The 21492-nt window shown below is 50.4% G+C and overlaps 1 protein-coding gene across 4 annotated transcripts in view; it reads left to right on the top strand.

Moving 5' to 3' along the window:
• APLP2 (amyloid beta precursor like protein 2) overlaps positions 1–21492 on the top strand; it is a 58347-nt gene that overhangs the window by 21945 nt on the left and 14910 nt on the right. For 2 of the 4 annotated variants that reach the window (XM_072954120.1, XM_072954119.1), the window contains exons 2-8: positions 6914–7087; positions 7903–8026; positions 14976–15088; positions 15857–16047; positions 16399–16619; positions 17713–17880; positions 20868–20998. In XM_072954120.1, the coding sequence (XP_072810221.1) occupies positions 6914–7087; positions 7903–8026; positions 14976–15088; positions 15857–16047; positions 16399–16619; positions 17713–17880; positions 20868–20998 (1122 nt within the window). The remainder of the gene's footprint in view (positions 1–6913; positions 7088–7902; positions 8027–14975; positions 15089–15856; positions 16048–16398; positions 16620–17712; positions 17881–20867; positions 20999–21492) is intronic. The other 2 variants (XM_072954122.1, XM_072954121.1) reach the window with 1 other exon arrangement.

The raw sequence follows: 21492 nt of genomic DNA, 5'->3' as shown, positions 1-21492 counted from the left end.
CCCAGGCTGTTGATTTAGCAGCCTCTTGGTAGGTAACTGCTGGAGTAACACTGGCCGGTGAGTTGAGAGGGGGAGGCGAAGTTGAAACCATGGAGATTCACCTAATACTAGTATTAATAGTCCAGCCTCCTGACTTTCTGACCCCTTCAAACCGTGACTTTACCTCTTTGCTTTGGAATCATGCAGATTTTTGTTCAGCGAAGAAGCTGTCTTGGTTTACATGCCATGTTTCTTATGCGTCGGGAGTTTTAGGAAAGTGGACTTTTCTTAGCGTGAGCCAAAGCTCGTATTGTGGGTGTCCTTTATTGTAAGACCTAGCATTTGGGTAACGCCACGTTTATGTTGACTCAAAGTGAAGACGGGTCAGGAGAGAACTTCCGTGAGGCTCCTTAGCTAGTAAGTCGAGGGAACATCCCTCAAGAAAGCAGATTTGAGAGGAGCCCCTCACATAGTGCTCTCCTTACTTACTTATGTTTTATTCTATTTTTATTGACGTATAGTCAGTGTACAACGTGCCGATTTCAGGTGTACAGCACAGTGCTTCAGTCGTACAGGAACACAGTGCGTTTTCGTGTTTTTCACCATCAGTTACTACCAGATACTGAATATAGTTCCCTGTGCTGGGCCGCAGGACCTCGCTGTCCATCAGCGCCCTGTAGCTCGCAGCGGTGTCTCAGCAGTAAGTGCAGATTCATCTTGACCTCACTTCCCTGCCAGCCGGAAGCTGGACCGCAGCCAGGAAGCCAGCAGCCCCCGGTGATTTTTTTTTAATGGTAGGGCGGTACGAAACTCGTGGAAACGTTTGGTGACCGAATTCCCACGAGGTGAAACGCGCAGTGTGCGGGCGGCCCGCGCGTGGGCTTCTCGCGTGCGTCGTTCCGGGCGCGGCCGTGAGCCACGCCCGGGTTCTGCGTAGTCGCAGCCGGAGGAAACTGAGTCTCGGGGAGCCGGGCAGCGATAGCGAGGCTGACGTTTGAGTGGGCGTTGTGCTCGCTGCCTGTGCTCAGTGTCTTAATTTAATCCCGCAGCAGGCCTGGGAGCAGTCGTGTGCTAGCAGCGCTGTTTCGCAGAGAGATACAGAGCCTGACGGCGACAGCCACCAACACTCGAAGTTGAACCGTTCCTTCCGTGTGAAATAGACAAACTCCGTTTCAGCCTCTTTAAGCTAAACTCATTTAAGCCTCAGAACAACACTGGGTGTGTGGTTGCTTTGGCCTCATTCTGTAGATGAGACTGAAGCCCGGAGAGATGAGGCAACTGCCAGCAAAGGCAGAGCTCACAGTGGGGCTGGGGCGCAGGCACGGTTTGTCTGCCTCTCCAGCTGGTGCGTGAAGCCAGCGGGTCACGCGCTTCCCCCGATGGCGGCAGTGGAGTGAGCAGAGGACAATGGTTGGCCGAGCCATGTCCCCGGGATCTCTATACCCCAGGAAATCAGTTTCACAGAATTCCTGTTTTATTGTGGGCAGCTGGAAAGAAGCACAGGCACCAGTAAAGCATCTGTTCACTTGAGGATTTTAGATCCGTAAACAGTGTTCGCCTTTTTTTTTTTTTTTTTAAAAAAAGCATTTTATGTATTTTCAGTAACTTTTATAAAAGATCTCAGAGACACATACAGAAAGACCTCTCCTAAATCTTGGTGCTTGGATCCTCATCAGTGTAAGCCAGACAGACAGATTACCGTGTTCCTGTAAAAAGCCTTGAAGACGGTCTAAACCTTTTTCAGTCTTAGAAATGATACCTCATTTATACTTTGATATTTGGAGTTCTAATAAAAGCAGGGATTATTTGTGTAAATTGCCGCCTAGGAAAGTTATGGCTAACAGCTGGCGTATGTCTGCAGAAGAATAATGACCTTTTATTTGCATTTGGAGTTTTCCATCTAACCCTAATTCACCAGTTTCTTACTAGAATTACGTTTAAACATAGAAAACGGCCAAGGATTTTCAGCTGGTGTAATGTAAACTGTCACTTGTAAGATCAAGTTTCTCAGTTTGCTGCTAAAACTGGAAAAGGCTTAAGAATCCTGTAGTCTTATTAAGTACTGGGTTGAATTGTTTGAAGCGTGGAGCTTTTTTTAAGTTGAGAGCCTCACTCTACTGCTGATGAAGATACACTAACGACTCAAACTGCAGTCACCCTTTGGACAGTAACAGAAGTGGACGAAATTTCTCATTCATTAGTCTCTGGACAGTATTGTAACAGTCCTGGCATTGGAGAGAAATCAGATTTAATGTATGTGCATGTGGGGTTTGGCTAGATTAGGATGTGTTCAGAATAAATAGCATGTTTTTCAGGTAATGGGCCTGCTCTGATTACACTTACTCGCTGCCCTACCTGAGAGTGTGTGTCTTCTCTTTTTGACAGATTGTGAAACTGTAGTCACAGCTGATACTCAAGCAAGTCATGAACATCACTTAAAAAATCAAAGCCGTTTTATTTTTAACTAATTTTAGAGTTTTTTAAAAGTTGCAAAAATACTCGAGTGTCCCCCTACCCCCTTACTGCTCTTCTCTCACTGTCAACGGCTGACATGCCCACGGCACAGTCCCCAGGACTGGAGGCTGGCCTTGGTTCAGCACCGTGGCTGACTCACAGCTCTTGCCCACACGTTGCTCCGGTTTCCCGACTCACGTCCTTTTCCTGTTCCAGGATACGGTCGAGGCTCCCAAGTTGCGTTTTTCTCCTTAGTCTCCAGTCTTTCCTCGTCCGTCCTCTTACACAAACCATTGCGGGTGAGGTTGACAGCAGTGTCTCCACTGTGCAGTAATTTGTCCTCCCTTTTGTAGTTAATATATCAGGGAGCTCACCTTGAAACTGGATTTTTTTAAAAATTGAAGTACTGTCAGTTACAATGTGTCAATTTCCGGTGCACAGCACAGTGTCCCAGTCATGCATATACATACATGTATTCGTTTTCATATTTTTTTCGTTAAAGGTTATCACAAGACACTGAATGTAGTTCCCTGTGCTATACAGTAGAAACTTTTTTAAAATCTATTTTTATATGTAGAAACTGGATTTTTAAAATTTTGTTCAGTTAAGTAAATCGTAGATGCAGGTTTATGGACTTAGATTGTCCCTAATCTGAGTGGACATATGATAGATTGTCATTTTACTGACTTTTTCATTAAAAAAAGAGAGTCTTTGAGTAAGAGTCTGTCTGTGGATATCACTGCCTTGCAGGTGGTGAGCAGACACACAACATTCAGTCCTCTGACAGAACCAGAACTGTGCTGACCTGCTTCCCAGGGCAGCTGGAGCAGGGAGCACCTTCCCGTCCTCCCTCAGTAACAGGGTAAAACCTCCTCCTTGGAAGGTGCTCCCTGCGTGGCAGAGGCTCTCGCAGACCCTGGATTCTGGGGCAGTAGCTTTAGTGAGGAAGGAAGTGACCGCTTCTATGCTTGCTTCGGAGGGAGTGGACTTGTGAAGGGAGGGGCGCTTATGTGGGCCCAGGAGCTGCTTCTCTTGAGGTGATGATTAAAGGCCCCGGTTGAAGTTCGGTCCAGATTTATGTTTGTTGATACTTATTGATTGCTTTAAGCTGTTTCAGGTTTTCAACCAAGTTACTAGAAGCACTTTTTACCAAGTTGAATTTCTGTCCTTGGACAGCTAAACTTTTCCCTGAGCCAAATTAATAGAATGAGATTTCTTACTAAGAATGAATTATTAAGCAACGTGGAAGCACTGGGCTAGGAAAGCGATTGATGCAGTTTCTTCAGAGCCCTCAGAGTGCTGCCGCGTGAAGGATCGGGCTGGCCTCTGCGCCCAGGCGTGGGGCATTAATTTTCTTCCGTAGGGGAGTCCAGGTTGACAGGATGTCAGAAGTGCTGACTTGGCAGTGGAGCCCCATTTGTAACACGTTGGATTTGGAAACAGATTGATTTATACGTTGATGTAATGGATCAAGGCTCAGTGTGCACTTGAGAAAATGGAGAGCACGTTCAGGGAGCGCGTTTTCCAAGGAAAGAAGTACAAACGTTAGAGAAAAAGCCGGTCCTGTTCTGCTCCAGGTACAGGGCGGGGGGTTGGGTAGTTAGTTCCCAGCATGGTCCACAGAGGCTTTTTATACTTAAGATGATACCTTCTTGAGAGCCTCTGATGACCACAAGGATTAATCTTTCTGAACTCGAAAGTGAATCACTGCAGCCTGTTAGCTGTCTGGACCCATTCCAGTTACTCCCTTCTCCCTCTCGGTGGAAACCAGCGTGAGGCGCTGCGGCTTTGGCGCCGCCTCTTCCTGCTGCTTGAACCTCGGGTGTCTTCCGTCCTCTTCAGGGAAAGTGCTGCTGACCATCTCGGCACGAAGGTCAAACGCGCTCACCACTGGCGAGTTGCCCTCAGCGGCTGACCCGTGCAGCGGGCACCCTCGTGGTCCTTCAGCTGGCGGGCGTAGCCAGCCGCACGTGGGCCACCCTCTTCCGTGTGACCGAGGGCTGCCTGCGCGGCTGCGCCACGCCACGGCTGTGGCCCGGGGGCAGGGGGCTCAGGTAACCGGCTGGCACTGTTTCTCACCTGTATTCATTGAAGAGGCAGCTGCCTCCCTCCCGCACCCCGTGCTCCTGAAAGATGAGGTGCCACCCCTGAAATCCTGCTTGTTTAACGCTGAAACGTACAAGCCCAGAGAGAGGACTGAGGGAAGGTTGTCCAGCGCCCTTCCCGCTGCACTGTGGCGCTTCATTTACGGCGGCTTTAAGAAGTACTTTCCTCCTGACCCGTCGATTGGGAAGTTCTTGCTTACATATTTCTCTCATCTTCCTGGATTTTCTTGGTTCATTTCCGCTTGAGCTTTTTGGAGGAGGAAGGAGAGAATTTGCCAAGAACGCAGTGTTCCTGGGGTTTCCTTGCCTTAGGCTCTGTGTGGACCCGTGTATGTCCTGTGGGCCCGTCTCCCTCCGTATCATAACCCACGTTTCTAGCCCCAGTCCTTAGATCCGGCTCCCAGAGAGGAACCGTCCATATAAGAGGCATTTTCACGCACATCTCGAGCTCAGTGTGAGAATTGAATGTGTCTGTCTTGTGCGTGCTTAGACCTTTAACGATCTGTTTGAATTAAACGCCATTAGCACACTACCCGCCCTTAAGTTCCTTTCCACACATGTCTCTAAGGGCTTCCTTTCTTGGGGGAAGACAGAACTTCACAGCCGTCTGCAGCTTCATATGCAGTTGTACTGACAGCACAGAATCTGTCTTTTACTTTAATAAACGATGATTTGTCACGGTAAGGGGACAATCTATTGTAGTTAATAAAGTTGCTAATTGTTCTCCTCATTGCACTTGATTGAGGTTTTTTTCAACCCTGATTGATCTTGGCAACATTTTAGATCCAAATTATCGTTCTCCCTGCTCTCCAGCAAGTGTTTATGCTTCCTTCTCTCATGCTGGTGGAAAGCAGGCTAATTTTCATCTCCAGAGCAAAACGTGTGGGTTGGTGGATTTGTCCTGGAAAAAGAGCAGCATGTATATCAGAGTCAGACGTAGGCTCCTGGTTGGAAGGACCGCTCGTGGCTGTGTGGTCAGCCCGTCAGCACAGATAAATGGGACCCCCCTGAAAAGCACACGGTTTTCCATTTATTTTAAAAGTCAAATGTGCTTTTTCTTGCTAACAGGAAAACCATTCTGTATTACTGCTGTTTGCTCTTTTTATTTCAAAAGCTCGTAAATAGACCGTATAATCTGACCTGACCTCTCAAGTTTTAACGTTTTCACAAGATGTTTAATTTTTGTTTGGAAAGCCTTTGACTTTAGGAGACACCACAAAACTCTATTGTGGATGTAAGCATCAGCGTTGGTTTATTTCTAGATCCAGGGATGCCTGTGGTTTTTCTAGTGCGTGAGACTTTGCGGGAGCCTTACTGTCGTAACACTGAGATGTTATTTCCCACCTGTAATTTGTGACCTGGTAATGGCTACGAACAGTTGATTTTTTTCCTAACACGAGAGACAGTTGTTTGTGGAATCCCTTTTAGTGTCCTCATTCCACGCATGACGCCAGGTCATACAAGCCAGACTTGCTGTCTCCCTCTTGGTCACCCCCCAGCCATTGTCACTGGGTCTCACCTGCTTTGCCGTCTCCCCACGCTGCCTTCGCCCAAGCTTCTGTTACCTCTCTCTTGGGCTTGGCGACTCCAGCTCCCCGGCCCCTCCCCGGCGACCAGAGGGAGTGTCGGAGCTGCACTTGGAAAATACTAGTTCTGTGCATAGGGCCCTCGGTGGTCCATCCTTTCTTGGTCTGCAGACCGTCCAGTCTCGACCCCCGTGCCTCCCACCTTCTCTTAACCCTCCACAGACTCAGTCTGCATTCTCCCCGCGCGGGGTGCTCAGAGCTGCTCCAGGGTCACTCTTCACCAAGCTTCCCGATCAGCACCACCCAAGCCTGCGCCACGTTCCCCTCTGATGTCCTTGAGCTCTGTGTCCTCCTGAGGACGTCTGGGGATGGGATCACACTCTTGTGTGAGCATTGACTCTTGGTCTGGACCGTAAGCCCCCTGAGGGCTTGTGTCCTGAGCGTTTAGCACGTTGCTGTGCAAAATAATAGTAGCTGCTCAGTTACATTCTGTTGTGCAAGTAAATTGAGTCAAGTTGCTGGAACTTCAGCGCGTTCTGTGCTCGTGGTTTTGTGCATTGAGGAGCGGGAGGTGGATGTGCTGTGTTAGGACCGCAGTTGATTGTCTGCTCCCAAGTCAGAAGTGTCATGGGGGGGAGTGGGGATTTGGTTTCCCACCCCCCTCTCTCTCTTTGATCATATGTGTCCAAAGGTCATTTTTAATTCTGCATTAGCTCCTGGGAAAAGGACTTGTTTATGAAGTAAAGAATTTAGATTTTGAAAAGATCAGCTCTACTGTCACAAACCGCTGGGTGACTGCCTGTGTGCCAGCCTTTTGGAAGTGACCCTGGAACGTGGTTTTCTCCTCAGGCTCTTGCAGCCAACGCTGGGACAGGATTTGCTGTCGCCGAGCCTCAGGTCGCAATGTTCTGTGGGAAGTTAAATATGCACGTGAACATTCAGACTGGGAGATGGGAACCTGACCCAACCGGCACGAAGAGCTGCTTCGGAACAAAAGAAGAAGTTCTCCAGTACTGCCAGGAGGTAAGCGTGCTGCCCGGAAATTAAAAATGCTTTTTTTTCTTTTTTTCTGGGTCATGTGTGAACCTGTTTACCTTAGAAACAGATATTCTGTCATTCTTCTGTGTTGTCCTGAGACTGAGTCAGTGAAGACGGGGGCACCCAGCTTTGTTTCTGCGTGTCTGCTTGGCCTGGAAGTGCTGTGAAGTCAGTCCTTTCCAGAAGGACTCCTCCAGAAGCCTGGCAAGGGCGTGGAGGTGCAGCCTGGTTCTCATGGCTTCCCACGTGTCGCGGGAAGGTGGGGAGCAAGCCCAGGGTCACGTGTGTGCCGGGGTCTTGCTCTTGTTGGTAGAAGCCATCAGTATCATAAGCGATTATCTCAGATCTGATTCAACTCATCTTTGGGGTCAACGCTGGACGTAGAGAAGGATGTGAGAAACTAGCCTACGGGGCCAGGGTTGAACTATTACCCTATAATTTCATTAACAGGCACTTCCGTAGACCTGCCTCTTAAATGTGTGAGTTTGTGACCTCAGCTGTTCCCCTGACCCCTTCCCGCAAGTGGGGTGGATACCTAACAGACTTGTTTGGGGCTGAAAGCCTGCTGTTTTTGTGTGTCCTTTTTAGAAGAGAATGGGTGAGAACTGGTCTGAAATCTGCCTGTCAAAAGCAAGCTTTTTACTGGACGCGTTCCGTTGGAAGCGGGCCGCGGAGTGCAGCTTCAGATTCGTAGGGGAGCACGGGAGCTGAGTGCGCAGGCGCACATCCGTCTCCATGAGTGAACATCACCTACTGTGGACGAAGCCGGTTCACTATGTGTGTTTCCTTGTCCCTGGCAGATGTATCCAGAGCTACAGATCACGAATGTGATGGAAGCGAACCAGCCGGTCAGTGTTGACAACTGGTGCCGGAGGGATAAGAAGCAGTGCCAGAGTCACATTGTGATCCCTTTCAAGTGTCTGGGTGAGCCACCTTCGGCGATCCTAGGTTACGTCTCAGGATCAGGGGTCCCCAGCTTTCAGTTTCATTTCCTCTCGACTCACAGTGAAGTATCTTAGTCTGTAAAGAAGCCAAGGGCTGCAGGAATTTGCTGGGGGACTTCCTCGCTTGAATATTTACTGCTTTCTAGTCTAGCCGACTGTTGCCTTGTCTTTGATGGTCAGTGACTGCCTCCTGTTGGGGGCATCCACTCTCTTCCAAGGATGAGCCTTTTCCATGGCACTGAGTAATCAGAGCGCTGCCCTCAGAGCAGGCCAGCTTTGCTCCTGCTGAGAGCTGAAATTCCTGTTCACGGTCCCGGGAGGAGTGGTCCCAAGGCAGCCTAGGGGTGGTCTGCGGTTCCCCTTACTTCACCCGTGTCTGAAGTCTCGTATTGTTAGCCAGACCAAGCTACCTGTTAGGTAGTTTTCAGGCACAGAAGAAGTGACTCTTTGCTGCCTGGAGACAATCAGGGATGCCTCGCCTGGGCCCTGTGCCGCCTGCCTTTCTGAAGGCTCAGGGCCCATACGGGTGTTGATGACTCAGTGTAGTTGCTGTTAACAGTCAGGGCTAACTTGAGTAAAACTAACATTTTATTACCGAGAGGTAGAGTTGCTGCTTTAAACGCTTGTGCATCCTAACCAGTCATCACGGACGCGTCTGAATGACACTCACACGTCTGCAGCCTGGGCGATTCAGGAACAGGTTTGGTCCTAGAAGCTTAAAAGGACGAAACAATCCATTTTAGATGATCATGTGATAGGATTAGCATGGACGGAGCATTAGCGTGGTCAGCCCGGGGAGTTCTGTAAGTGTCTTTAATTTTAGCCATTAATGTAATCTGTTCCCTTCCCTCCCTCCATTAAAACCTTTCCTAAAATGGAACATGTTATTTTTCCCATTCTCACATGTAGCAAAGTTACAGAAAGCGTCAGCACCCGAATAACAGTGTTTAAAGTCGGTAGCAATTACTTTGTTTAGAAAGTATTCGGCAGGGGTGGGAGGGGGGCACCACTGTTGGCTTGACACCATTTGCTTAAAACTGAGCATGATGCAGTGAGGAAGGAGCGTGAGGATTGTGCAGTTTTGTGTGATGTGCTTTAAAGATGCTCTTTTTTCCATTTGGCTATGCCTCCAGGTATGAGGTTTCCTGCATTCTCTGTAAAATTCTCAAACTGGGTGAAGCAAGAGAGCATTTGTGAATATTTGTAGGCATCAGCTAGGTAGTACCAGCAATCCTTTCTTCCTTTTATATCGTTGTCCCTGAAGGCCTGGTCTCCGCCTCCTGTCTGCTTTGTCACTTGCTGGCTCCACCACCTGCTTGAGGTCTGGGAGACCTTTATCTCCCCACACCCGTCGGTTTTCAGGCCAGCCTGATTCTCACCTCCTAAGCATGACTTAGATCCATGGTTGAACTACCAGCTGGAGGCGTTCACCGTCCCAGCATCAGCCCGTCTCACTCCTTTTCGATGACCTCATGTCTTTGTGGAGCTGTTTCTTAGTGGTTCCTGTGATGAAAGCCAGCATCACAGCGGATCACCGCGGAAGAAACAGAGGTGACAGTGCTGTCAGTCGCAGCTCAGGGGCTGTGCGGTGCCCAGCAAGCGCAGAGGTGTCAGGCACTAGGGTTTTTGCTAAGTTTGTGGCCTCCTCTAAAGGAAGCCTTTCCTCCCGGTCTTGTTTTCTGTCTGAGGATCCAGGTTTCTCAGCCCCTCTTTGTTGCTGCCAGCGTTCCTCTCTCACTGCACGAAGGTCTGTTTCTCCAGCTCCACGGCGAGCACCTCAGGGGGGGACCAGCTGTGGTCTTCGTTGGCCCCTCAGTCCTGATGACCTGGAACTAGGATGCTCTGCTCATTACAGGACAGGACCACAGCTGTGGTTGGTATACAACGAAAGTGTTATTTTCCAAATTCTAGAGTTAGAACTTTTCAGTGCGAGAGAGCCAGACGATGAAATATCGTCATTAACTAAATGCATAAGTGACAGTCTGACTGTAAACCATTCAATACCTTCTTTGCACAGAGGGCCCTGAGTTCTGCCCTCTTCTGAGAGTGTGCTGGCTGCCCGCCAGCGTGACCCTCTGCACTGCGACTTAGTATCTTGGGATGAGAAGTTACACTTCAACCTTCCCTCTCCTCAGAATGAAAGTTATTACTGATTACCTGTTTATCCATAAGGTTTTCTCTAGATAGATAGATAGATAGATAGATAGATAGATAGGATGATCTAAGTGGGACAGAGTTGGTGAGGAAGCAGAGCTGCTGGCGTTTTTGGGGAAGGACTTAGTCATCTCTGACGTTTATATATAGACTGGCTCCTGCACCAGAAGAAGGGCGCTTTGTGAGTCTGTTTTTGTTTTCGGTTATTTCTGGAAGGAGATCTGGATGGGGAATGCTGCTGTGATGTGAAGACTCCCAAGAAGGGTCTTGTTCTCAGGGCTTTGAGGTGGGGCCTGGAGTGAGCTTGGTTCCGACTTGTCCACTGCAGGTGTCCGTCTGCAAGTGGCCTACCTTTGCGCTCTGGCCAGCCCATCAGCAGTTCACCCTGTCCCAGTGTGGACCCTGTACAAGCCGTATGTTCCTGCTCCTGAGCGTTGTTCCAGCTCTAACTGCTCAGATGTTTACCACCAAGACACCTGCTAGGGATGGCTCCCAGACCTCACGTGCACTGGGAGGTCAGGTTGATTTTCTTGGTTTATTCTCATTACAGAAGGCTTTTTCCCAGCTGGTTTTAGCTTCCAGTGGCCCCAAAAATGGCATGGTTGTCCTGTTTGCAGCCGCAGAGTCCCTTTGCAGTGGGTTTATTTATACACATGTGTGTTATTGTTGGGGACTTCCCCAAATATGTGAACAGTCATTGTTGCTTTGAAAGGAATTTTAGCAACTCTGAAAAGGCTCTGAGACCTGATGGCTGCCACGGCTCTGGTTGGGGGAGGTGGCATGAAAGAAAAACAGAATCCCAGGGAGTGAGTAGAGATTGGAGATAAATCGTGAATGCAGATTAAATGAAATCCTCCAGGCTAAATTTTGCTAAATTTGCATATTGATTGACCAGCAAAACAATATAGGTTCCTATTTGCCCAGTGACTTTGGAAATTGTGGACACTGTCCATTGTACTCCAGCAGGTTACATGGAGGATTGTTACAAACTTGGATAAACTTTTAAAGTGAGACCCAATCATCTTCTGTAAAACAGAGTGAGACTGATCTGCGTAGGTCAGTTTTTTCCTAGAAGCTTCTGTTAAGTCCTTGTATCCAAGGCAAAAAGTCACAGGAGAATGACTGCACTGATGCTGGGATTGAAATGTGTTCCTCTTTTTATTTACATGTTAAAAAAGAGTTCATTTTTTAATAAAAGAAGCTGGGGAGAGGTGAAGCAAAAGCGATCATTTCCAGTTTATTTGCTTAATAATTTTTAAAATTATTAAACCATCATGAAACTTTTTCCATGTTATATACAGACATAAACTGTATTTCTTACAACCCCACATAGTTTAATTATATATAGCTACCATTATTTAACTAATTCCCTATTGGTGAACATTTAGATTGGTTGTTTTTTGTTTGTTTGTTTGATTTTGATATTAGCAACTCTGTAATGAGTATCCTTGTTGACTTTCTTAATTACTTCCTAAAAATATTTTTTGAATTGGAATTGTTGAATCAAAGAGCACAGTTAGGTTCTTTTCATTTATATTTTTTAGTTTATTTTCAGTCGATGGTGTGAATTCTCTTTTGGTTTTCAGAGGTCAGACAGATCAGTTCAGGCATGGAATAGCTGACGGTTGGTGGCGTTTAGTCTTACGGTTATGTGGAGTTAGTTATTACATTTCTGGCCTGGAAGTTTCTTTATTTTAAACATTTTTGTTTTGAAATATCTCAAGCATACTGAAAAGAGAAAACGTAATGCGATGGTCACTCATGTACTCACTGTCCTGATGTCAGTTCTTCCCTGTTTTGTCACATTTGCTCTGTTTTTAATAAAGGGATTAGATGTCCCAAAGCCCCATCCTCACATCCCTTCCCTCCTTCTCTCCCTCGGGAGGTATCATTTTCAGGCAGATTTTAGGCTTTTGCTACATGCAAGTGTATCTATAAACAATTTTTTTTGTTTTAAAACCTGAATTCATGGTATCATACTGAACTTGAGCTTTTACAACTTGCTTTTTACTTTACATCGTTTTGGGGTTTGTCTAAGGCGTGTCACATGCATAGATTTAATTAACTCGTTTTTACCCTGCTTCGTAGTATTCCGCTGTATTTTGAAAACCCAGTTTGGTGGTTGTTTCTGTAGAATGTATATGTAGTCATGAAGTTGCTGTCTGAACTTTTCCTCTGTTGTTGCAACTGGGCATGTAAAACTGAGGTTTTACAAACTAGAGCGTATTAACTGTTGCCTAAGTACAGATCGCTTTTGGTAACTGTGGTTGTGCAGCGTGTATAAAACTCGTTCCTCAGGACCAGCACAGCGTTAACATCAGTAGTCCGGGCTGACACTTTTATTGTGCTCAGTGCTTACGGTGTACCGGGTTCTGCTCCAGGCTTTTCTCGTGCTGTCCACATTACATCATTCAGCCTCGCAGCAGCAGCAAGGTAGGGAAACTGAGGCACAGAAGGTTAAGTAGCTTGCCTAAGAGCGCTCTGCTAGTAGTGACGGTGCTGAGATGAAGCCCTGGCGTTGAGCCCTGTACACTCTGCCTCTTGGGTATACTCTTTTGTTGCTTTTTATCATAAATTAACAGGTGTAAATAGTGCCTAGCTGACACAGAGCAGTCACAGTAAACTGCGAGCTCGTGGCTGGGTGTCAGAGTTTAAGTGACTTCCACGCAGATTGAAGGTCAGGGGTGCCTCTCCTGCTGGAGGCGAATCCTCGCTTACCCTGGGCTTTGCTTCTTGAGCGTTGATTGTAAGCCTGGTTGATGGTGACGTTTGTCTCTACCTCCGGGGCCCTTGCGAGCAGCGCCGTGTCTAACTCACCTTGGGGTTCCTGCGTTAGTGTCAGATTGAGCAGTTTGGCCCGAAGTCCCTGTGCTAATGGCGGTGTGAAACCTCACCCCCTGTGGAAGGCTGTTTTGATGTGGGTGTCTGCTTGTGGCGGCAGGAGCTCGCCCCCGCCCGCCTGCTGCACACCCCCCAGGACTGACTGCTCCAGCCCAGAGACTGGCTGCAGCTGGGAGCGGGTCCACGGGCACTTCCCCCTTGTCCAGGCCCTCTGGCCTCTCTCTGGCCAGATTGCTTTCTGATTACACCTTCCTCTGCTTCTTTCCCCCCCTACTTATTGGTCTCTCTTGAGCTCAGCACACAGTCCTGCTCCCCAGCCCTGTGTGGGGCACGTGGACGGTGCATCAGACTCACCCGCGATGTTTGTTCAGAGCAAATCACTGAGTCCCACCTCAGACCTACTGAATCCGAGTCTCTGGATGATCACCCAGCGACCATGTTGGTAGCTTTTTATTGTCGGAGTTACAAACATATCCAGACACAGAGAAAATGACATTAACCCTGGTGGGCCCGTTCCCCGGCTGCATAGCACCCATCCGTTCGTGGTCGCGCTTACCTCGTCTACAGCCGGCTCCCAACCACCCCTGATTATTTGGGAACAAATCATAGCTACCAGTTTTTTCCCCTGTAACTACTTCAGCATATGTTTCTAGGAAAGAAGGGTTCTATTTTCTAAGCAACTCTGTGTATTTTTCCCCTAGCTTTTTAGTTTTGAAAACTTTCAGACCTGTTTAAAAAAAAAAGCAGCAGTGGACCCTCTAGACCCATCACCTGGATTTCCCGGTTCTGCCTCATCTCACACTGTGTGTGTGTCTTATGCACTTTCTCGTTGTCACTGTTGTTGTTGTTGAAAGTAAGTTGGGATGTCATGATAGTTTACCCTAAATATTTTTCAGCTTGCTTTCCTTCAGCGCAAGCGCATTCTCCTGTGTGACTGCTGGGGACGATTTTCCTCAGCGTCCAACTATCGTGCTTTACAGCTTCTTTTTAAAAAAGATCATACGTTGTATCTAACCTAGACAGTTCCTCCGTGTTTTCCTTTCCAGTCTTTTATGACAGTGATATTTTTTCAGAGTCTAGGCTGTCTGTTTAACACAGCATCTCTGAGTTTGAAATTGTCATAGTTTTTTAATTAAAAATTTTTTTTGAGAGGGGAAGTATTTGGTTTGTTTGTTTACAGAGGTGCTGGGGATTGAACCCAGGACCTCGTGCAGGCCACACATGCACTCTACCACTCTATACCCTCCCCCTTAAAATTGTCATGTTGTTTTATCAGATTAGATTCAGATGACATGGTTTGGCAGGAAGACCATGTTGGTGACATGTCCTTAGAATGTCACTTATGTCAGCTGTCCCTTAGTGGTCACCTGGTTGAGGTAGCATCTGCCAGACTGTCCCACTACGAGGACACCTGTCCCCCCTTGTAATTAACCCTCCACTGGTGGCTTGTACCTGCATCAGTTACTACAGTGTGGTTTGTCTTGGAGCTGGGTGTCTCTGGGTCCACCGAGGCCTAGGTAAGAGTCACTGTCCTTTAGGGGAACACCCATCTTCATTTCCTGGGCGTTTTGTTATTAGAACCGACGTGGGCAGAGACAGGGAAGTGAGAGGCCAGGAACGGTGTTGATGTGAAGTCAGAGGTGGTAGGGAGCAGCTGTGCATGTGTGTGAGGTCACGGGTGGGGGGGGTCCCTCGTCCCGTTTCTCTGCCAGGGCGCCAAGGCCCTGCACGGACGTGAGGGAGCGAGGAGGCCCGGGCGTTGTGGCTGGGACGGCCGTGCTCGCGGCGTCTGCAGATGAGCGGCGCAGCGCGTATTGCCTGGAGGCCGCCCCGTCTGCACGTGGCCGCGTGCCTGTCACGGCGGGCTGCAGCGAGGGGCGTCTTCACCTTGAGTCACGGTCAGACTTGCTTCTGACACAGCTTCTCTTTTCCAGTGGGTGAATTTGTAAGTGATGTTCTGCTGGTTCCAGAAAAGTGCCAGTTTTTCCACAAGGAGCGGATGGAAGTGTGTGAGAACCACCAGCACTGGCACACGGTGGTCAAAGAGGTAAAGGGGGGCGGGGCAAGTCGGGTGCTGGCTTTTGTGTTGGAAGAGAAAACAGAGTTTTCCTCCAAACCTTACCTTGATTTCAAATCAGTTTTCTTTCTTTTCCCTGTAACTCTTCAACGTTTACAGCTACCTGCATCTCCTAAGTGAAACACACTTGGGAGCAGAGCAGACTTTCTGGAGGGAGTGCAGTGCTGACAGTCCAGCCCCGAAGGCAGGGGCGTTGAGAGGGCTAAGTGGGGGCACTGTCGGCAGGGCCCCCACGGAGGCCACCCCGGACCCTGAGGCCGGCGTGGAGATGGTTACAGAAAGTCCGTGTCTGGACGTGTCTGCTGACAGGATTAGATGCCATTTCATTCTTCCTGTGGGGGGAACTGCCCTTTCTTACGCTTGTCCTCTGAGTTAGGTTGGTTTTCCAGTCAGTTGCCTTTCTTTGGTGTAATTCTGGGCTCCTCACCGACCAGGAACGTACGTTACCACGGACCACGCTTGACCGGCGTTGGTAATTGCTAAGAGGAAACTCCCTTTTCCTTCACTCATTCCAACTTCGGGCTGTTGTTCTTTTGGCCCAGACGGTGTTTCCCCGTTGCAAGTTAAGCAAAATTTGTAGATCTTCAAACAGCAGCATCACAACTTTTTGACGAATATGTGTCCTCGAGAGAAAGCCTCGCGTTGTGATCTGATTGAGTTTCTTTCGGATGAAGCTGGGGCCGGGGGGCTGGACAGCCGCTGTGGGCTGTGTTCTGACGTTGGTCTGTGGGTCCCCAGGCCTGTCTGACTCAGGGGCTGACCTTGTACAGCTACGGCATGCTGCTGCCCTGTGGGGTGGACCAGTTCCATGGCACCGAGTATGTGTGCTGCCCTCAGACTAAGGTGATGGAGACCGCCGTGTCAAAGGAGGAGGAGGAGGACGACGATGACGAGGAGGAGGATGAGGAAGACTACGACATCTATAAAAGGTAAGACGCCCTGAGCCTGCCCATGGCTCTGGCTGCTGGGCCCTGGCTCTGGTGAAGCGGGTCTGTCTCCCCTGGTCCTGCCAGAGCTGGGCCGAGGCTGAGGGCAGGCGAGCCGGGGCCTCGGTCTGTCTGTCGTCCTGGGCGCCCTCTTCCCCGCGGGTCAGTGCAGCCCTGCCCCCTGACGCCCCCCATTACTGCACTAGCCGGGCTGAGGGCCCTCGCGGCCCTGTTGGCCGTGAGCAGAGCTTGCTCCCTGCCTCTGGGTTTCTGCTTCACAACCGGGCAGGAGTGGTTGCGCTGCTCGGTGCGTGGCAGTTGGGATGAACCTCCCTGTTTTATTGTGACCTGTAGTGAGTTTCCCACCGAAGCCGACTTGGAAGACTTCACAGAGGCAGCCGTGGATGAGGAGGACGAGGACGAGGACGAGGATGAGGAGGAAGGAGAGGAGGTGGTGGAAGACCGAGACTACTACTACGACACCTTTAAAGGGGACGACTATGCCGAGGAGGGCCCAACCGAGCCCGGCAGCGACCGGACCGTCTCAGAGAAGGAGATTGCTCACGACATCAAAGGTAATGAGCCCGCCTAGGGCCGTGGCCTGAACATCCATGTGTAGTTATTTACTAGAATTTTTATTAGTGTTCTTTAATTTACTTAGAGACTGCTTTCCTCACGGGTAAGTCACAGGATGGGCGACTCCTGTGCCCTGAAGGCGAGGTCAGCTCTGGGGGCTTGCAGGGCCCAATGGTTGACCTGTCCAGGGAGAGCTGAAATGAGTCAGAACTGCCTGGTGGGAACGTAACTGGAGGCTGAGAGACAGTGTGGCCTGCTCTCGGGCAGGAGCCCTCCACACTCGGCCTGAAATGTTCTCTCAGCGGCAGTGCCGAAGCGCCCGCCTCCCAGAGTGGACAGCACCTCCGTGGTTCTCTTCCTGAACGTGTTCCAGTCGGTAGGCTGCCCTGCGTGTCCATCAGAAAGAGGCTTGTAGCTGGGAGGGTGGAGTTTGATGACCTGCTGGTAGGGGGTCTGGGTCAGCAGTGTTTTTCATCTTGCCACATGGGGAGAAAGTTGAGACAGTCCTAGACCGCTTAGGTGCAGCCTCCTGCTGATTATGTGTTTGAAGCCAGTTAAGATCTGAAGAATTATTTATGATTCAACCAGGAGAAAGTTACGTAATGAGTCTCGAAGTTTGTGATTTCACCTTGGAGAACACAAAACACACACGCGGCCTTTGCAGGTGTTTCCCGCGGTTCTCACCACTGCAACAGCCTCTGTGCCCGCAGGGTCTCTTTCTGCCCGTGGCACCCCAAGACAGGCTAATCGAGCAAACACGCCCACTTGACAGATGAGAAGAGTGGGGCTCACAGCGCTGTTGAGGGGTGGGGTTCCTCCACGTCAGCCCGGGCCCTGCTCTAGACCCCAGGCAGCGCGCACAGCGGCAGGTGCTGAGGGTCTGCACCGCGTCAGAGAGGAGGGCGAGCACATCCTCACAGTGACTGGCTTGAGTGGCGCCTGCGTTAACCGAGGCACCCCGGTCCTGCCAGTCTCGGCCTTCGCTGTCCGGTGTCGCCTGCTCGTCCCCGTCCCTCCCCTTGCCGGTCTGTAGCTCTGAGCCGTGGGAGCTGCTGCCTCTGCCCCGCTGACGTTCTGACCATTTCCACACAGCTGTCTGCTCCCAGGAGGCACTGACGGGGCCCTGCCGGGCCGTGATGCCTCGGTGGTACTTCGACCTCTCCAAGGGGAAGTGCGTGCGCTTTATATATGGCGGCTGCGGAGGCAACAGGAACAATTTTGAGTCTGAGGATTATTGTATGGCTGTGTGTAAAGCGATGAGTAAGTCCCGCCACGCTGGCCGTGCGCAGCCCCGTCCCGTCCAGCGTGCTGTCCTCCCCACCGTCCTCGTGGCCGCGTCTGTGTGGAGCTCCCTGCCCACTCGCTGTTTGCTGTCGGTCGTCTCCTCTCCTCTCTGTGCTTTCCAGAGCTCAGCTTTGCTTTCCTGTCGGCAGCTGCCAGCTCGGTTTCCTGTGTCCCGTGCTCGCCATGGGCCTGGCGGTGGTGGAGGTGATGGTGGCGGAGGAGGTGGTGGCGCGCCCTTCCGGCCGCGGCGGGAGAGCCTGGGTCCTGTCTTTCCTCCTCCCGCCTCGGCCCCCTCCATGCTGGGTGGGTAGGCGGCCTGCCCTCCGCTGTCTGCAGCTGACCGGTGTGTAGGGCGGGCAGGCGGGCCTGGGGTCTGTGCGGGCTTTGCCTGTCACTCGCCTCTTTGAACTGCCCTGTTGCCGATCCCCCTGAGGCATGCTGACTAAGGGGACACCCGCTCTCCAAAGGGGTGACGATAAGGACACCTCAGGAGCCCGGGATGTTGGAGTGTCCTGCTTCACGCACTCCAGGGAGAGCCTTCTGCAGCCAAGAGGTGGTGACTCCGTTTCTCCAGCGCCTTGGCAGGGCTGGATCACGAGAGCTTTAGGGAGCAAAGGAGTTTGCGTTTATGGCTTCTTTGTTCACAAAGGAAATTCCATGCTCAGTTGAGTCGGTTTGCTCAGACATCAGCAGGTTGCTTTTCTGCACGGTTACTCGTATTCCTGTGTAAGACCCTCCTTTCCATACGGCGCAGCCCTGACCCGGATGTGGGAAACCCTCTGGCGAGGCTCCCTTCTTCCTTCTGATTCTGGAATTCATTAGAATAATGAACTGCTGCCTGTTTCCTGGTGTTTGCTCGAAAGGCTTCTGGCTGTAGCTTCTGACAGTTTTTCATTCAAATACCTTTATGTTCCCTCTTTCTTTTCCCCCATCCAGAATTTTTAAAAAGTCTTACTGTGGCACAGTTTACTTTCAGTGCTTCCACTCCAGCTCCTGCTCTGTGGAAAGATGACTTTTATTTGAAATGATTGAAAAGTGAAAAAAATTATGAGCCTTTAGGTGACAGCAAAGTTTTTACTCAGGAAAGACAAAACTTACTGTGATGTTTCCTACTTTGTAAAACTGTCTAAACATAGGAGTAACAAAACGTTGTTTGGGGTCAAAGCCTGAGGAATGAGGGTCATTGAAGACCTCGCCCGGTGTTGGGGTGGCAGTCTTTTACCCAGAGGACCAGCTAGATGGTGCTGGGAGACACTACAGAACGGTAGATTTTAGAGCACGGATGGTTTTGAAGTTGGCGAAATAGTAGTTCCCTGTTACTATGCGAGGCAGACCTGCCACGGAGAAGCAGTGTGTCCATGCACTTGTGGGGCCTGTGGCGGGAGTGCTTTGGAACCTAGAAGCATCACTGTTCCAGGGGTCAAGTTTGTGTCCCTCTTTGAAGGGGACTGAGGCCTGTGAACGTGCCGGCTTCGTGAGCCGGTCGTTGGCACACAGAGGAATGCGGTTCCAGGTCCGAGCCCATCATGGCTTCAGAACCAGACCTCCAGGCCTGCTGCCCCTTTGCCCTTTTGCTCCCAGTGGGGTGGAGGCAGCTTGCATCTGTATTATCTTTATCTGGCCCGGGGATACGAACCAAAGACTCTTTCCAGCCCATAAGCCTTTAAGCTGCAGACGTGCGTTGCTGGTGGCGACGTGATCGTTGGCACGGATGGACTTACGTGCTTTGAAATGCTTCCAGCTGAACTTCTGAGTATCGGGGGAATGTGGTTTGTGAAGCCGTATATTCTGATTCAGCTAATCTGAAAATTGACTGTTGAGATCCTATTTAAACTTCATGTAGGGGCCAAATATTCTTGACAAGACTTTAGCTGTAGCTTTTAGGTTTAAAACTAAAACTAAATGAAAGGAGAGTGGAAGGTGCTCTGACGGGACGGCTGCGGAGTGGCTGGCTGACTCGTGGTTACATTCATCAGTTACACGGTTGTTCTCATGTGTCAAAGTTATGCAATTCTGGGAATTGGGTGAATTTGTTTCTGAATTAGAATTTGTTGAATCTGGCGTTTGCTCTCCACTTTGCTCTAACATTGGGTCCCGATAGAGCAAGTTGTGCAAGCAGGTTACCTGTCACTCCTCCCTGGCTTGGGAAATGCCGAGTGAATTGGGGTAATAAGGGTTTCCAAGGGGGTGACGAAGTACCCTTGTCATCCCCGTCCTTCCTGGAGCAGGTTAAGCTCCTTTGTGCGGAGAGAGTTGCCTGCCTGGGGCCAGTAGGAACTTAGGCTGGACCACAGTGCGGGGTGTCGGTTCTGATGGGTTTGTTCCCTGGCTGGCGGCCTGGAAGGCCAGTGAGTGTCTTGAGTTGAAAAGCCCAGAGTCTCTTCACACTTGTGAGAAGCCCTTGTCACACATGCTGTCCCTGCCGTTGGGGGAGGGGGTAGGGGCCCTCCGGTGGAGCTGAGAACCGACCAGCTGTGGCTGAGGGGCTTGGCTTCCTCTTTCCAGTCTGTGTGCAGGGAACTCTCAGCTGGATCAGCTCCCCGAGGTGAGTTGTGGCCTAAAAACAGCAACAACGAGGAGGAGACCTGAGCATGTGTCTCTGGCCAGACGGGCTCAGTGACAGCAGCACAATAGTGATTTTCTAGGTGTTAAGGATTAAGAACTGAGGGAAGGTGTGGAAGAGGTGGTTGTCTTTTCTGCCCCGAAGGCCCGTGTAGCCGCCTCACTGGTGCTGACGGAGGCAGGGGGCTGGCCGGGCCCGGTGGCCGAGGTTAGGTGAGGAGGACGGCCCGCTGGGGGCTGGTGGAGTGGGTCCCGGCAGACAGGCGCACCCTGCCCTCGAGCTGGGTGCCGGACACAGTAGTCCATCCTGCAGGCCGGGCTGGGCTTCCTCCCGGGGGCCCAGTGTGGCCACAGCGTCGTTCCCGACCCCCAGAGAGAACTGTCTTGTGTTTTCATTTCAGTTCCCCCAACTCCCCTGCCAACCAACGACGTCGATGTGTATTTCGAGACCTCGGCTGATGACAACGAGCATGCGCGCTTCCAGAAGGCCAAGGAGCAGCTGGAGATCCGGCACCGCAACCGCATGGACAGGGTAAGCCGGGCGCCCCTGCCTTCGCGGAGTCCGGCTAGGGACACCCCCCAACCCTCCCCGCCCCGGGTGGTCGAGCTGGCTGTGTCAGGACAGGTGCGGGGAGAGGATAAGTCCGGCTGCCTTCTGGCCGGGACTGTCCTCACCCACCCGCCCATCTCCGTGATAATGGAATTACCCTCGAGTGCTTATCTGCTCCAGACTGCCCAGCGCTTCCTGTAAACATTACGTTCTTGTCATTTTTCTTTGCCATTAACCAACTGCTTAAATTTTTTTTTATTTTTAAGTGGGACACTTTATATCAATATTATGAGTGGAAAGCCAGTATCATTTGTCATTAGAACAGGTAACTATAAAAATGGTGCAAGCAAATCGTGTTAATACGTTCTGGCTAGATCCTGTTACCTGCTGAAGGTCCTGCATCTCAGGGATGCTTTCTTTTAATGAAAGGAGTTACAAGTGTTAGAGCAGCACCAGCACCAGGGTCCCACTTTGTG

This window comes from Vicugna pacos, chromosome 33 (assembly GCF_048564905.1).
Source record: "Vicugna pacos chromosome 33, VicPac4, whole genome shotgun sequence".
Classification (NCBI taxonomy): Eukaryota; Metazoa; Chordata; class Mammalia; order Artiodactyla; family Camelidae; genus Vicugna; species Vicugna pacos.
The sequence above is the reverse complement of the archived record's forward strand: the minus strand, read 5'-3'. Positions and strand labels throughout refer to the sequence as shown.